Source organism: Megalopta genalis, chromosome 19 (assembly GCF_051020955.1).
Source record: "Megalopta genalis isolate 19385.01 chromosome 19, iyMegGena1_principal, whole genome shotgun sequence".
Classification (NCBI taxonomy): Eukaryota; Metazoa; Arthropoda; class Insecta; order Hymenoptera; family Halictidae; genus Megalopta; species Megalopta genalis.
Genome location: NC_135031.1, coordinates 1,686,023 through 1,702,371, shown reverse-complemented (window position 1 = coordinate 1,702,371; position 16,349 = coordinate 1,686,023). Strand labels below are relative to the sequence as shown.

Here is a 16,349-nt window from a genome sequence, read left to right as displayed (position 1 = left end):
AACCGCGCGAGTAATTTTCCGCAGGAAATTTACCGCGGTACATCATTACCTGGTGCAGTCTCCCCTGTTCGTGTCTACGTTCACAAAGAACCAGAATGCGACGGAGCAAAGAAAGGAAGAAAGCCCGAAGGATGGGAGGGGGTTTGTACCTCCTCTTCCCCTCTTTTTTTCTCTCTTCCTCTCTGCCCTCCGCTTCGCCGCCCGTTCTCCTTCTCGCTCGATCGCACCCCTCTCCGTGTCTCCTCTTCACCCCCCTGGACCCCGCACGGTCTCCCTTTCGGCCCCGTTCCTCGGGAAAAGTAAAAGAACGTCGTTAGCCCGCGCATCGCACCGGTTTGCCTTCCATCCTCCCCACCCCTCGGCCCTCGCAAAAGCCAACGGGACGGGGAGGGGGTGGCCGGCGATGGGCGTTGGTTGCCGAGGGGTCGACGTCGACTTCCACCCCCTCTACACCCTCCGCCATCGTTTCCCCTCGAACTGCCGCGTCTCCGCACCGCGGCCCCTCTTCACCGTCGCGCACCGCTCTTCTCTCTGCATCGTTCACCCTTCCACCCTTCCACCCTCGCAGCCCCTCTCCAGCCCCGCGTTCGGCAGAGAAGGTGGCGGAGGGGTGGGATTGTGTATTCCAGATAAACCACCCTCCCCGACGACGGCGCTGCCACGTGTGCGCCGACCATTTTGCTGAAACATAATGTAACTCGGAACGATGTTAAAATATGGCGCGGCCTCGGAATTACACGCACCCCCACGTGTATTAGAGCCGCGATCCACTCTCTCCCGACCCTCGCCGCATCTCCCACCCGCCGAGAGGCTCGCTCTTATCGGCAATGGATTCTGGCAGGTTCACTTCGCGCGATTGAGTAGCAAACAAAATGGAAAGAAAATGAAAAACATCCGCGCCACGGTCCGCCCTTTGTCCAAAAAAATATACCCGTTTCCGGAGCTTCTGTTCGGTTCGCGTGATTTTCGGGCTTTGTACCTTCACCGGATCTTTCGGCTTCAGAAACTGTCTGTAAACTTACGGATCATCTTGGTGTTCGTCGTTCGAATATTTATTTTTGTTGCTATCCTCTAGATGTGAGCTTATTTAAAAATTATTATATAAACCAGCTGACAGATCGTGTGAGCACAATTTATGTGCTCACGAATGCAGTAAAAACTGCAGAATTATTTATTTCGCCTACAAATCTAAACAACTTTTTGTTGAAGTATAAGTTCACTCGATAATTTTTACGTTTTGGTCGATTGATATGGTGAACTTGTTTTGTAGATAAGTGAACGGTTCTCGTATATATTACATCTTACTTCGATCAGATTTAAATAAATGTAAACGTCGTTTAAAAATGTTGCACTAAAAGTCGAAAATGTTTCTTAATCTTTTGTTGATAAAGTGACCTCATGGAATTCGAGAATTTTAAAAGTTCCAATAGCGAGAAATAACTGCAACGTTCCCGTAAAAATTCAGACGCTTCCACGCAAAAATATCGACAGCGAAACATCTCTTAATTGCTCGGAGCATCGTACGTCTCGAACAGTAGCGAAACACAGGAAGCGTGCTCTTAAAGAGGAAAGACGCTTAACGGGGCGCGTTGAACCGACTAAGGTCGGTTGTTTCGTGCTCTAGCGTCGGTGTTCGGGCTCGTCAATTCTCGATAATTCTGTTAGAAGGTTGCCGGGGCCGCGATTAATTTCTAACGGCGCCGTGGCACATGCTCGGCGAATTAACTGTTATCGGCGTGTCCGGGTCTCGCGTGACGCGCCGGGGAGAAAAACCGTGATGGTTGCGATTGAATATTTATAACGAGATCGCGTTACTTTTGCAACGCGAATCTCGCCGGTGAGAAACTCGTTTCGCGGGAACTCTATTACAACGTTCCCGTTTTATTTATGTACCATTAAAACTTAGAACGGAACTCCTCGTTTCGTACTTCGACCATGTAAAAACTGTCGGAACTTCATTTTGCGACATTATGAAATTACTTGTCCGGTTCCCCTCCCCCGGCACGTTGTCGTGGGTGGCCGCAGGAATAAACTTAGAATACATAGAAATCGTGAAAGAGACTTTATTGCACGGACAAACGCCTCGGGCACAGGTTTTTTTTCATTAACGTTAAATAGTCGTCGGGGCGAGTATACAATTGTCTTGGCGGAAAACACCTTGCACGCGCACCGGACGGACACTGGATTTTCGAAATAATTCCGCGATGGTTTTAATCGCAACGGCACTCGGCGAGGGTTCGTTGTTCAGAATTTGTTGTTCGAAGGTGGTGGAATTGTTCGCGACACGTCACTCGCGAGCCTCGTCGAATAAGCGGCGAGGGAATGTACCGAGCGGTCAGTCGTTTTGCGAGCTACTGGCCACTCGCAGTTGCATCCACTGCACGAGATGCATTCACGCACACATGGAATCATCTCGTCACATACTGCACCAACGGGAACGAGGGAATCTGCATGACGGAGCAAACGCTCGCTCGTAATTCGATTTCGTGAATTATCCTCGCCCTCCGAACAGCTGCTCCCTGTTTTTCTTTCGAATTTCTCCTCGATTCGCAATTCGCGAAATCCTCCATTTTGAACTTTGCAATCAGCGCGGAATTATCGCTCGCTGGTCCACGAAAATTCTACAGAGCTAAATAACTGCAGGAATTCTTTCGATTCGAATGATAAAACGATATTTTGATTTCGCAAATTACTGTAGATTAATTTTTGTACTTTTATAGAGAAAGGATGCCGTTAATGCATCTTTCAAAAATAATCACACATTGAAACGACGAATTTGATAAACTCGTTATTGATAAACTGCCGATTTTATGTATTTATGACTAGAATGGGCAGGTGAAATTTGAAATAGTGAAAGATTCAATTTATAAATGTTTACATATAATATGTAACTTATTTAAATGGTTAAAATAAGCGAGAATAGAGTTTTAGTTTTATATATAATATGTAGACTGCAGATTTGATGCATTTATGACAAAAATGAGTAGATCAAATAACAAGATAGCAAAAACATTTAAACAATTTGCGAATGTTACTGTCAACCCATTGAAATGACTAAGAACAGAAATAAATGTCCAAGTAGTTCTTGCATTTTGTAATTAACGACGACAGTTTTTATTTTGCATAAAAATTCGCAGTACTACTTCTCAAACAAGATAATTAAATAAGATGGAAATTGCAAATGTTTTAAAATAATTAAATAACTCCACAGTCCGTTGACCACTGTCAGACAAGCGATCTTAACACGTTAAGTGTCAAAAGTTAATCCCAAAAATTCCCGCAGAGTCGAACTAATTTAATTAACGAGACTGAAATTAGGAAGTTAAAATTTATCACAGTGTCAAATACAGTTTGTTTGAACATATTACAATTAAAATGAATTTTGAAAACTAATAAAAAAATGAGTGTAAACGACGCGGTACTCAACGTGTTAACTAGTTCATCCAGCACAAACAAAATTGCAATTACAAAAATAGCATGCCTTAAATTACACTCAACGACTCTAATGATCACATATATTGCATAACATTGTTTTGAACGAACCACGGGGTAGTTACGTCACTTTCGATTTAGCGAGTGTACAGAAAGGATGCCGAGCGCGTCAGAACGATTTTTTTCGACCGAAACGCGTTGTAGTGCCGTAGCAACTAGCGAGCTTCACCCTTTGCTTCTTGTCTGCATAATTTTTCGCGCGACCCACCCCACCCTCCACCCCATGGATCTCCAGGGTCGGAACAAAGAGCTCGAATAAATACAAATAGCACTTTCGAACAACGGCCAACGAGGTCTCCGCCTATTCCGTTGTCTATGAGCGGCCCGTCCTCATTCTTCCGTCTTTTTTTATTTGCCATTCATTTTCTCGCCGATGCTGCGTGCGACCCTTTCATGTGATTCACCGAGACATTTTTCCAGAGAGAGAGAGACAGAGAGAAAGAGAGAGCGAGAGTGAGAGCAAGCGAGCGAGCGAGCGAGAGAGAGAGAGAGAGAGAGAGAGAGAGAGAGAGAGAGAGAGAAGGGAAGGATCGCATAGATCCCCGTGCTATAATTGGCTTTCTCCAGGCGTATCGATATTGCATTATGCCTGCTGATTAGCATACTTGCCTCTCTGAAGATCTCTTTCGTCACGCGCATAATCATCAGGTATGCCCGAGGAAGGGTTCCAGGCGACTTTTCGAACGGGATGCGTGACTCGCCTCTACTGGAAGCAGTTGGTTGGCTAAAACTGTGATCTTGCAAAAATATTTCTAGTTTATAGTGCATCTTGTACAGAATACTTCTTAAAATCAATTTAATTGTTCAGCTGATACACGATTTTTAGGAGTTTTTAATACAATTATTTATTCGACCTGAAGCTACTTTTAAAGTAATTACGTAAATTTTTCTGTTGACGTTTGCTAGACTGCAAATTAGAACGGTGCAACTCAAATGTAACTCATTAATCGCTTAAATCTCTCTCTCTCTCTCTCTCTCTCTCTCTCTCTCGTAACTTTTTCGTGTTTCTAAATATTCACTTGAAAATTTTATTTCAAAATTCGTTGATTTGATTGATTAGCTGGTACACAGTTCAGACATTTTTATTTGAATTATTTATTGGAACGTGCGCCATTCTTCAGGAGAGAGATTCGCATTTCCCTGTCGTTGCCCGTCAGATTGTTAACGTGCAATAAGTAATGCGTAAAAAGGCGAGCGCGAGATTATTTTAATATACAGCGTTTTAATCTCGACAGTTCGTTACCCGTCGCATTTTGTTATGTTTTCTTATCGCCTTTGTTTTTTCTTCTGTCGCGTTTATTGTATTTCTCCCTTATGCAAATTAGATGCGGGATTACGATGCCGGGGACGGTTGTGCTTTTGCCAGCCAGGCCTGGTTTTGAATAATTCCGCTAGAACTCAATGTCACGGTGTCACCTGGGTGAATGAAATCCGAACAGCCGTGGGAGAGACCGGAACGTTTCGAATTATATGCAGCTTGCTATATATTAAAACAATATTTTCAACCAACTTTTTAATTAAACGTTACGTAAATCACGGAAATAGTTTGCACACATCCATTAATAATATTACCGTGGTTCTTTAATGCTTCGAAATTATCGAACAATGCGCAAGCAAGTTGGGAATTTAACAATCTCTCTGATTTATGGTTACTGTTAATATCTTCTTTTTGTAAGTAAATCTTAAATATTTCGTGTATAAATATAAATTAACACACTCGGGAATATATTAACATTACGAAAATCGTTTTTGCAGTACTGAAAATATAATAAATGAATGATGTATATTTAATGGATAATAATCATAACCTTAACATTAATTAATAAAAATAACCTTAACATATGTATATATATTTTTTCCTTCAGAAAAAAATCTTGGTTTTCAAAAGCTTCGCCGTAAATTTTAGTTGCCAATGCCATAAAAAAATACTCAGGATTTAGGTTGGTTTAAATAAAGGTTAGAATACTAATAACCATACGACAGATTTAATTCACAATGCTCACTATGGTCGAGTAAATAATTTCGATGTTGAAAAGCTTGATTATAAAAATTGTAATTGCTCGTGGTATTAAAAAATGTTTATAGCGCTAAGGGTTGTCATGTGTTTCAATTAATTTTGAGGTTATTAACAACATAAAAATTAGCATCAGTGCTGTGAATAATTCAATTTTATTATTCAAGATTTTACAGTAGAGACTCCTTTATTCGAACATATTTTTATAATATTTTGGAATCTGAATCATTTTAATATATTTTGTAGTAGAGAACTTGAATGAAATTTTTAGATAATAGAATGTTTTGGTATCAGAGTATTATGAAACTAAACATTCAGGTAAAAGAGTCTCTACTGTACTGTAAAGATTGTAAACGTTGATGAGAGACGTTAAAAAATGTCTATAATCTTAAGGGTCGATATCTGTTTCACTTAACTCTGCGACTACTCAACGACGCAAAAGATTTAATTAACGAACCTCTCGACGCTCTATTGACACGATAAGCGTTCGCACTGCTCCCGGAAAATGATAATAACGTCCCCATGATTACCTCGGATCGTTCCTTTCTGGGTTAGCAGGTCCGCGGCGTGGCTCTCGTTAGGTGCGAACAATGAGTGTAATTTAATGAATATTAATACGGGTGTTGCTCGAGCGAACGGCGTGCCGGTTATCCCAAGGGTCTCTCGGAGCGATTGCCATAGTTTGCCACGGGCATCTCGAGCCTTCCGACCGGAAGTTAATTTCGTACGAATAGGAGAGCGCCGCGTGAAGGGGCAGAAGGGGGGGGGGACTGTGTGGGGCGAGGGGGTCGGTTGGGTTCGGCCGTGTTCGTCAATGAATTTGCGAAAAGTACGGTATATACCGGCCGTCGTAAAGTTTTCAGCGGGTCGAAGGTCGTGCCCGTGTTTAATTTGAGGTCAATGGTGCTCGAGGGAGACTTAAAACTCGGGCGAAGCGGTGGGTCTGTTGACCCCCAAGATTTTTTACTCCGGGGCGGATGAAATCGGACCACCCTGTCATTAGCATACAAAAGTCTGGGCTCGCCGTTCGAGAGGCTCGCGCCGTGGTTAACGACAGTCATTACGTGAGGTTGGCAGCTCGTAAACTCTTCTTGCGGCTCTTTAAATCTCGTCCCTTCCTCGCGACCGCATTTCCGCATTCACCTTGTCCATTTCACGTTGATTCGACGCCGTTATCGCCCGTTCCCTCTGTACAACCCCTTAAACGGGCCGCTCTATCATCGCTTAACTGCGAAATGACTCATTCCCGGCAACTATTAGCCGCATATGAAACCGGCGATCCGGCGGACCCGCCAGTTTTCCCGCTAATTGATCCGCGAAAGCGTAACCCACCCCTTATTGCACGTTAACGTCGTTTCTCGAAAGTTCTATTGACTCGAGGAATTATTATTTCTTTGTCGAGCAATCGACAAGCTCGTCCGTTCTCGTCGGTCTTTTAACCCGTTAAGTGGAAGTGACGAGTCTCTCTGTCAATCTTGAATTTGACGGGCATCGCTCGTTGCATGTTTAAATGTTTAAAAGCCATATAAATTACTTCTAATTGTTAAAGAAGAAATTATTATGATATTTACACATTCTCTTCTTTCCCTTTTAAAATTGCATCATTATAGCTATTAGAAAATAAACAATATTATACTATTGTAATATTGTAATATTATAATATTATAACATATATAATGTATATTATAATAGTGAAATATTATAAATATCCAAATAGTTTATAAATTCTGTTCACAATAATTTCAATTATGATGAGAAATTATTTCTTAATTTCATTGTAGCTTAGGAAGGATGTTTTTCAAATTTCATTTAATATTTGCATTAAGCTTTTCTATTACAAACGAAATAATGTCCACATTTATATATAAATATATTACATAAAAGCAGAAATATTTTAATTTAATTTTGCGCTAATTCCTCGTACAGAGTTACGTTAAATTAAATTGTCTGCAAACGCACGTTTCTTTTAAAATAAATCATAAGGCAAGGGGTTAATTTACAAATTCTGTGTTACAAAGTTATTTACGCAATTGTTTTGCCATATGTTTTATGACCGGACTAGTTACTAATTTCAGAGCAGAAAAATGCTATAAAACAAGGAATTAGGTATTTTTTCTTGCTTCAGTTATTTCTAAAAAAAATTTAAAATGTGATCTATACACATCAAAACGTTAAAATGGAAAAACAAAAGTGTCGTAATTTTTGTCCTCAACTTGTCTTCAAATTTTTGCATTTTAAAGACTAAAGAAAATTTGCCTAACAATAAATAGCGAAATTCTACGAACAGATAATACTACCACGCTTCTCTAATCGAGAATAGCACAATGCACCTCTATTTAGAGAAAAGTTTCACTAAGAAACTCCAGCGTCCTGCATAAGAAAGAAAAAAATATGCCTTATCCTGGTCTATTTGAACTTTTGCATTTCAAAGAAATGATTAAAGAAAAATCGACAATAAATACGGAAATTCCAGAGTGCCAGAAGCACGGAGCACTGCCATTCTCCTCCATTGACATCATACGCAGACTGTCAGGCTACGAAAGTTTCCCCAGGAAACGCCAGCATCCTCCAGAAGAAGGAAGACGTCTTTTTTCCTGGTCTGTTCGAATTTTTTGTCTTTGCCGGCTGAAAGGGTTGTGAAACGAGCAGCGGAAGGGGCAAAGGAAGCGGAGGAAGTCGAGAGAGGCGGAAACAAGGGCGAGAGAAAGAGAGCTAACGATCGGCCCGGCTAAGACGTGTGGGAAACTAGCCCCACGGTATGCAAATAGCCGACTGGCTGGAACGAGGAACCGTCGAGGGGCGCAGGACTGCGAAAAAAAGCGCTAACCTTCAGGTTGGCATTGTGCTCGGTCCTCATAATGGACCAGTAGCACCGATCTTATGTAAATCGTCGCTTTGATCAAAGACAAGCCAGCTTCCTTCTTCCTACCCCGGCCTCTGATCATCTGATGTATTCCATCGATTCGATGCGCTGCCTACAACTAGGACTTTTCGACTTACCTCCATCTCGGACGAGTGTAATTCATCCCCTAATTGGCTCCTCGGCTTGTGAGAAGTCGAAAGTTGGATTGCCATACTCGATAATTTAATGTATGCATCACCTTTGCTGTAGTATTTGAGCCGTTTATTTTGAAAGTGGCATAAGTCACTTTACCGTAATGAAAAGTGGTAATTTTTTAATGTTTATACGAAATTATTTATACTGAGAAAAATATCAGTATCCTGAGATAACAAATACAAGTAAATCTTCTCGAAAGTTAGCATCCATATTTTTAAACGTGTTAAAACGCAAACTCTTAAATATATCGACTTAAAAACAAAGTGACTTATGCCACTTTCAAAATAAACGGCTCATTTCTTGAATGTTCGTGAACATTTCGACACCTTTTTTGTTCTTTATTTTTGAACACTGTATTTCTATAAATATAGAAGGATCGAAATGAACAGGTGGTTTTGTTTCTTGAAAAATTCACTTTGAAGTTATGTATTAACACTGATAGAATCGAGCAAAATTTTATTCAGATGACGGATAAAAGATAAGATTAACGAATAAAATTTTAGTCAACATTATCGAATCAAAATATATCTAGATAACAATTTGCCTGAATAAGATTTCATTCGAATAAAAATTCATTCGAGCAAGAACTGATTTGTTGTTCGAATTTATTTGCGCAGAAATTAATTCAGAAAATAATCGATTTAAATAAAAATTATAGAATACAGTGTTTCCATTGTTTATTGAGTAATTTCTTTCGATGTTAATTTTTAAGAAAGAATCTAGAAAATAGAAATTATCTTTTTATGCTTGTTAAAAAAATCTTTATTCAAATCAATGTATTACATTACATTTTGAAGGATAAAATATTTATTATTGTATAAAAGAATTAAAATGTTTCCTCTTGCTGATAGGATAGTTGAATGTCTATGTCGCCTAAGCGTTGTCGAAGCTCCTCGAGCACGCCTACTTGTATAAAATCGACATCTTCCGGCGGACAATAATCATCATCGCTGGACCTGAAGCAACGAAATTCAAATAATTTGTACAATAATCCAAAACAATTATCCTCTGCTTAACACTTTGCACTCGAACAGCGACTCTAATAAAATTTGCAATACTGCAATTTCTAACAATGTTTATATTGCTGAATTTGTATTCATTTAATAAATTGCTAAAAATTGAACTGTGCCACGAGTAAATGTTCAATTTGATTTACAAAAAGAGAACAAAGAGTTAAACATCTTTGAGAATTCCTTCAGTTCGTGGCGATAAAATTGAAGTGATAGCTTTAGATTGAACAAGAAGGGACTTCAAAAACATAATTAACCTGTTAACCGGGGAATTAAATTTTATTCAATTCGTTTCACAATGGGACCTTTCTCCTTCGGAGTGATATTAGTCTCAGAATATATTATATTATTCACGCTTAAAGCAATACAAAAAAATCGCTCTTCACTGGTTGACTGTACATTTTGACAAAATATTTTATAGAAAATATTTAGAAAATATATAAATCAAATATTTACGATGTACAAAGAATTAATACAAATAGAAATAATTATTTCATAGTTGTCAAACTGTATGTTGTATAGTTATTTCGTCATATCCGGCTAACGGATAAAAATAATTTGATAATTCATGATCTAAATGGACATTCGCGTCGTCGACTGTAGCTAGACACTTCAGTTTTCCAAGGGTTAATAGGAGACTATTATTGAGCAACGTGAAATAAGGATTCAAATAATTGAGGGGTTGATAAAGCTTGCCGATGTAACGAGTTTTACGCTTCATTAAGGGGTAAATTTGATTTCCTCCGTTGTTTGCTTTTTGCTTCTCTTCGGAATGCTTGGAAAGCCGCTAGAGAACCTCGGTGGAGTCCAGAGGCGACATCCGGCAGCGTTTTCGCGTCTTCTCCGGAAGCGAGGCGTGCCGGAGCAGAGCGGAGTGAATCGCGAGGGATTGGAAGTGGGCCGAACACGATGAAATCGATTTTTTTTCTCGCATAGCCGGAATTCCGAATAGCGTTTCCCTAATTCCATCGCGAGATGGCGCCAAATCAACCGTTTACGGCTCTCTCTCTTTGCGATTTTCGCCCACGCAATCCCTTTATTAAACGATAATTTACAGGCTTTCGACGTTTTAAATAGTTTTCCATTTTCTCTTACACTCATTTCCTTTCTCCAACTTACTGTAGCTGTGCTGGGGTCTATTCTGACCCAGCTTTTCAGAGACTTCCCTTATTTTTTCCACTTTCCTCAGGTAACTTCTTTTTTCAGTTATTTATGATAAGTCTATTGTTAATTATATTTAGCTTACATTAACCCGAAAATTGAGATATTTAAGGATTTTGTAAATTAGCTGCAAACAGTAACAATACTACTAATAATGCAAGGCATCATTTTTATTATGATTAAATAAAAAGAACTAATATTAATATTTAATTATTTTATTTTTTCTATTTTTATTTTTCTTATAATTTTTTAAATTTTGTTTAATCATTCCGTGGTTAATATAATCTATCAATATAAGCTATTGTTTATTTATGAAGGAATCGACTACATTGATTTATCGGCCGAAAGATCCTATGATGAAATGTTTTCATTGCGTAACTCATTGTCAAAGAAAAGTAGACTTGCACTGATTGGCTTCTGAACCGTTCGTATTAAATTTTGAGAATACAAGAGTTAATAAATGTGGTAGAAATCTTTCTCGTACTTTATGAACCGACTTGGATTAATTGAATATAAATCATAAACTGGAAATTCACATAATTCCGCCATCACGACAATCGCAATTTTCAGTTTATTGATGTAATGAAAAGATTAAATCAAATAAATAATTTTAATTGTCCTCGTTGCTTATCCAACCAAGTCATTTTACCATAAGTCGCGTTAAAGAAATAAAAAGCAACAAATAATAGTGCCCCCACCCACGCATTAATATAAACAAGACTTTCCAGCGGGATAATTAACATTCCATAAAACAGACTGGACAATGAACAAGGATCGTTATAAAATATTAAGAGGAGAGCACATTTTGTCGAAAACGAGATTTAAGTATTTATTCGGAAGAATCCATAAAGGGGACGAATGTTTCCCGCGGAACGAGCTCGCAACGCTTATCCGCACCCCCGCGCGTAATTCATAAATTACAATTTCCTCGGAGTGTATATGTGCGTGTGTGTATGTGTGTGTGTTTGTACGGGGTGTTTATTACGGGGCCGCAGAAATTGAGAAACGGATTACCGCGTCTCGCCTTAATCATCCAGCCAACTAGAGCGTGGCGGGAAGATAAAGGAATAATTAGCATCTGTCGCAGGACATTGAAGACAGAGACATCTGACAACGGCCGCCGAAAGGTCGGTCCGTTTGATTTTGTACACCCCTGAGGAGGCCATCCCTTACCCACATGGGAGGTGGGGCTTGAGGGTACCCGAACCTCCACGAACCCACCCCTCGCCCGGCCCAACCATGTCTCCCTTACGGTCCTCCCTTTTTCTCGTTTTTCAACCCCTCAGCATCTTCGGTCGCGCCATCTGCGGCTTCAACCCCGCGTTTTCGAAGGAAATGGAGAAGACCACGTTTAACATACATCGAAAACTTCTCTCTCATTTGTTTATCAAGGTCACACTCGTCTTCCGATTATGAGCAAATTGTGGATCTTTATGCAAGATACAAATAAGGCATTCGGTGGCAAAACATCTTAACCCGAATTAAGTTGTTTTTGCGGAATTCATCGTAATCGTATTCTTGGATCTGCTATGTGTGAGCATATTAAAAATATTGAGAGAATTCAGAAATACTGTCGTATTATTTTCAATTGATTAATATTGTTAAGGGTATTGTTATAAGAATCCTGGGTCTTGCAATTTATGGAGAAATTAGAAATATTGATTATTGAATCGCGGATTTTGTGCATTTACAGAATCATCGGTCCTCTACATTACTTAATAAAATATTATTTAATTAAAATAACCTGGCAAAATAATATGTTTATTATATTGATCCTCCAGGTCTTCTCTTATTAGATTTTTCTATTTATCCTATATAAATATTTGCATTTTCATAAACAGATATCTTTTAAATATTAAAAGTTGATCGACCGACTTTTATTTCATTGTGCAGTTTGTTGCAATTATCAATATCCATTAAAGTCAAAATAATTCTTTTGTTAAGACTGTTAGAAAAATGTGATGTTATTTTTATCTATAGTTAGTGATTGATTTGCTTTCCACTCATCCGTGTTAGAAATTCCAATTATTTATATAGTGTTTAAATTTTTATTTTATCTTAATTTATATAGCGTTTAAATTTTTATTTCATCTTAATTTATTGAAGTTGCCTTTAAATTGTAAGTCAAATTAAACGAAGCAGCACGGCCATTTTATTCTTTTGAACAATACGCGCTATTGAAAATTCTAAACAATATTGAAAATTATTTAGGTATCTTCCATTGTTACCTGGCAATCGTCACGATCGTTGGTGGGTTGGGTAGAGCCGTCAAAAACGACCTAAATGTTACCGTGATCAACCGATCAATATCCGTACGAGAAGTTACGTGATGTGGCAAATCGGTGTCGTCTCTGGTGCAACCTGCATCGTGTATAATCTTCCAATCGATGTCCGATTGCTTGTAAACGCTTGTCAACTCGCGATATATAAGCTGCACTGCCTCGTATCTGAAAATAGAACATCATTGTTTATTCGTACATTACGTATACTCCGTTGTATAATTAGGTAACAATCATTCACTCACACTGTTTCAAACGTAAGTTAAATTTAAATCAAATTAAACAAATTACATTTACTGAAAGTTTCAGAGTTTGATTTATTAATTCAGATAAACAATTGTACAAAATATTATCGAATCACTGTGGGCTAAATTAAATTCAAATTTGTGGGACGATAAACGACAATATTATTTGTTTATTTATTCAGTATAGGAATTTGTTTTGATTTATAAACTTTGTTTATTCACCCGTTTCCAATTATTCCGTGTTTTCTATAATCTTTTTATCTACTCTATCTGATCTATTGAACATTTTTTCTACTCTTTGACATGTCTTCTAGTTTATCCTATTTTTTATTTTTCCTTTTCTTTTGTAGCTATTCCAACCATTCCATGGTACTTTTTTCTATCTACTCGTTAATAAATGGCAATAAAATTCATAAAATATAAATAATGATCTGACGATCAGTCAGAAGCAGAATTTCAAGACCTGAACCATGTTATACGACAATGCCGAAATTGTGAGAACAAACGTAATCCAAACAAAGCTTTCAAAAGCCAAGTATTGTTTTCCGCTTTTTATTATTCCTTCTTGTGCAATCCCAATTGTAAAAAATCTAAAAAGCATTTACAATATTTTTGAACAACATTTTTTAGAAATCTAGATATAAAATCTAGATATAAATCTAGATATAAATCTAGCAATAAATTATTAGAATTAAAGAAAAAGTTCGCTTTGTCAACTGAAACATCAATCACTGTAAATGGAAAATAAAAATAGTTATTAGTAGTCCATGAATGTTATGAATTTATGACAAATATTAATAGATCAAATACAAGACTATAATAAATATTTAAAGAGTTTAAAAACACTATTACACTATTTTCAACTTATTCAAGCGAATTATTAAAATGAACGATTCACTTATTAAAGTGAACATTTAAAAAATCAAATAAATATCGATGCAACTCCTGTGTCTTGTAATTAGTGCAGACAATTATTATTTTGCATAAAAATTACGCGTTAGTGGATCTTGTTAATTCATTCGTTTTCTTGCATGTTAAAAATTTGTCCCTTACCACTACCCTGTAACACTAATCACACTGATCAATACATGGTATAAATATTGTATTTGCAAACTAAACCATCTGGTTTGAAGCGTTGATAAATTTATAAAAGTTAACAACGTACGAGGTTAAAATGAAATTCGGGTACTGAGAAAACGGCAAAGTTTGCCAAATAGACAGAAATATGGAGAAATGCGATCGCGAAGATTTCGCGAAGGTGTTTCACTTTCGAGCACGTTAACGACGGGACGCGAGCGGCAAGGTTGCCGCGTAAAATTTGTTTAAGTGTCGTAAATAATGAAGGCAAACAAGGAAAGGGAAAAGGAATAGAGAGGGAAAGGCCGGGGCAATGGAAAGTTTATAATGCGCGGACGATAACACGCGGCTGCAAAAGTTGAGGCATTTCCTGGGGGCACGCGACGGAAGTTAACACGGCCACGAGACCAGTTTCCGGGTGCTCGTAATTTGTACACCGCTTCCCACCGTCCCTCTTCCGCTATCTCTTTTTCTCGAACTCCTTTTATGCCCCGCGCTCGCCTCCACTTTCGCCCTTATCTGATCCCAAGTTTTCCTCGTTTTCTGCGGCTGCAATTCGTCCTGCAGCGCGAGCTACGTGCGCCTCCGTACACGCTTTCGTTATCAAGGCTACCGAGATTCCGCCGGAAGATTGTCGGTATGTGTGTTAACGGACTGCTGTGCGACCGTTGAATCGCATTTGCTGCTTTTACCGTCGCGTCGGCTCCGCAGTTTTTGATGTTCCTTTCTTTCAGATCTGGGCGTTTTACAGTAATTTTCGAAACACATTACTTTAGGCCAAGTATTCAGAGTTATTTGGTAAATGATCTATTTCAACCGTTTTTTTTTAAATTATTATACTGCTGTGAAATTTCAAAAGAATTAACGAATAAAAGATTTTGACAATTGTGCCCATTAGTTGACATGTGAATTAAGTTCATTTTCTTAATATTGTATAAATTCTCACAAAATCGAATTAATTTAATTAATGAATCGAAAACTGAAAAGTTAACGTTTAACATAGTGGATGGCATTTTAACTATTCTGCACGTCTAAACGTCTTTGCAAAATTCAGTTTGTTCGAATACATTGCGATAAAAGTGAATTTCGAAAATTAGTCAAAAATTAGTGTCATCCATATGTGACCGACACAGGACTTAACTAACAAGTTACATATATAATAGAAATCGTAAGAAGTTTAAATTAATTCGATCTTGTGGTTGTTAATAAATAATATACATTAGTCGCGTTTAGTGCTCGCTAATTCTAGCGTTAATTAAAACCTGGGGAAATGCGTGGAGTACAATGGTTGAGAAAAGAATGAATAGAAATACTAGCTTTGATGTTAGGTTTCATTATAAACATGTCTCTATGTCTAGTGGCACCAAGTTATGTCATTTAAGATTGTACAATTCGTATTGTCAGATTACATGTAAATGGTTTAGAGTTTTACTACACTGTACAAATTTCTTTTTCGAGTAACCGTGCTTCTACCAAAGTTTCGTTGAGCAAACCAGGGCACAGTACTTTCAATCCCCTAAAGAGTCCTTGGAAATATGAACACGCCACTGTGCTACATCGCGTAGATTTTGACACAAACTTTTCTTTGTGTTCTAAATTGACGAACGTACTACCAACACACTCGCAGTTTTTGACGTCTCTTTCTTTTAATTACGCTCCAAAAAGCCCCCAAAATGTGAATATGTCATCACTATCATATGTCAACACTATCTCTTTGATTTTTAAACGATTTTGATGTTCTTATCTTTTAATTTTTGAAAATATGGACATCAAGTGAAAATTATTTTATTCGGTGCTATTAATATGACAGTATCGCAATTTCTAAATACGATATTGCATGCACAGTGCATATATTCTTATACGAATTTCACTAGCACTTTTATTTCTTAAACAAGTAACGATTTATATCCTTTGTGAGAGAATTTATAGTGTTCCCATTTCGCTCTCTAATTAAATCACTAATTAATTCAGCACCAGTGTATACTTATTTTCGTTGTTATTCAGTTAAGTGAA

The 16,349-nt window shown here is 37.9% G+C and overlaps 1 protein-coding gene across 1 annotated transcript in view; it reads right to left on the bottom strand.

Annotated features, from left to right (window-relative positions):
• Window positions 1-9,311: 9,311 nt before the first annotated feature.
• Window positions 9,312-16,349, bottom strand: part of MESR6 (misexpression suppressor of ras 6) — a 657,659-nt gene continuing 650,621 nt past the window's right edge. Inside the window, exons 5-6 of the mRNA XM_076527384.1 lie at window positions 12,964-13,182; window positions 9,312-9,520 (exon numbers count right to left, since the gene is read on the bottom strand). Coding sequence (XP_076383499.1) covers window positions 9,391-9,520; window positions 12,964-13,182 — 349 coding nt within the window. The 3' untranslated portion in view covers window positions 9,312-9,390. The remainder of the gene's footprint in view (window positions 9,521-12,963; window positions 13,183-16,349) is intronic.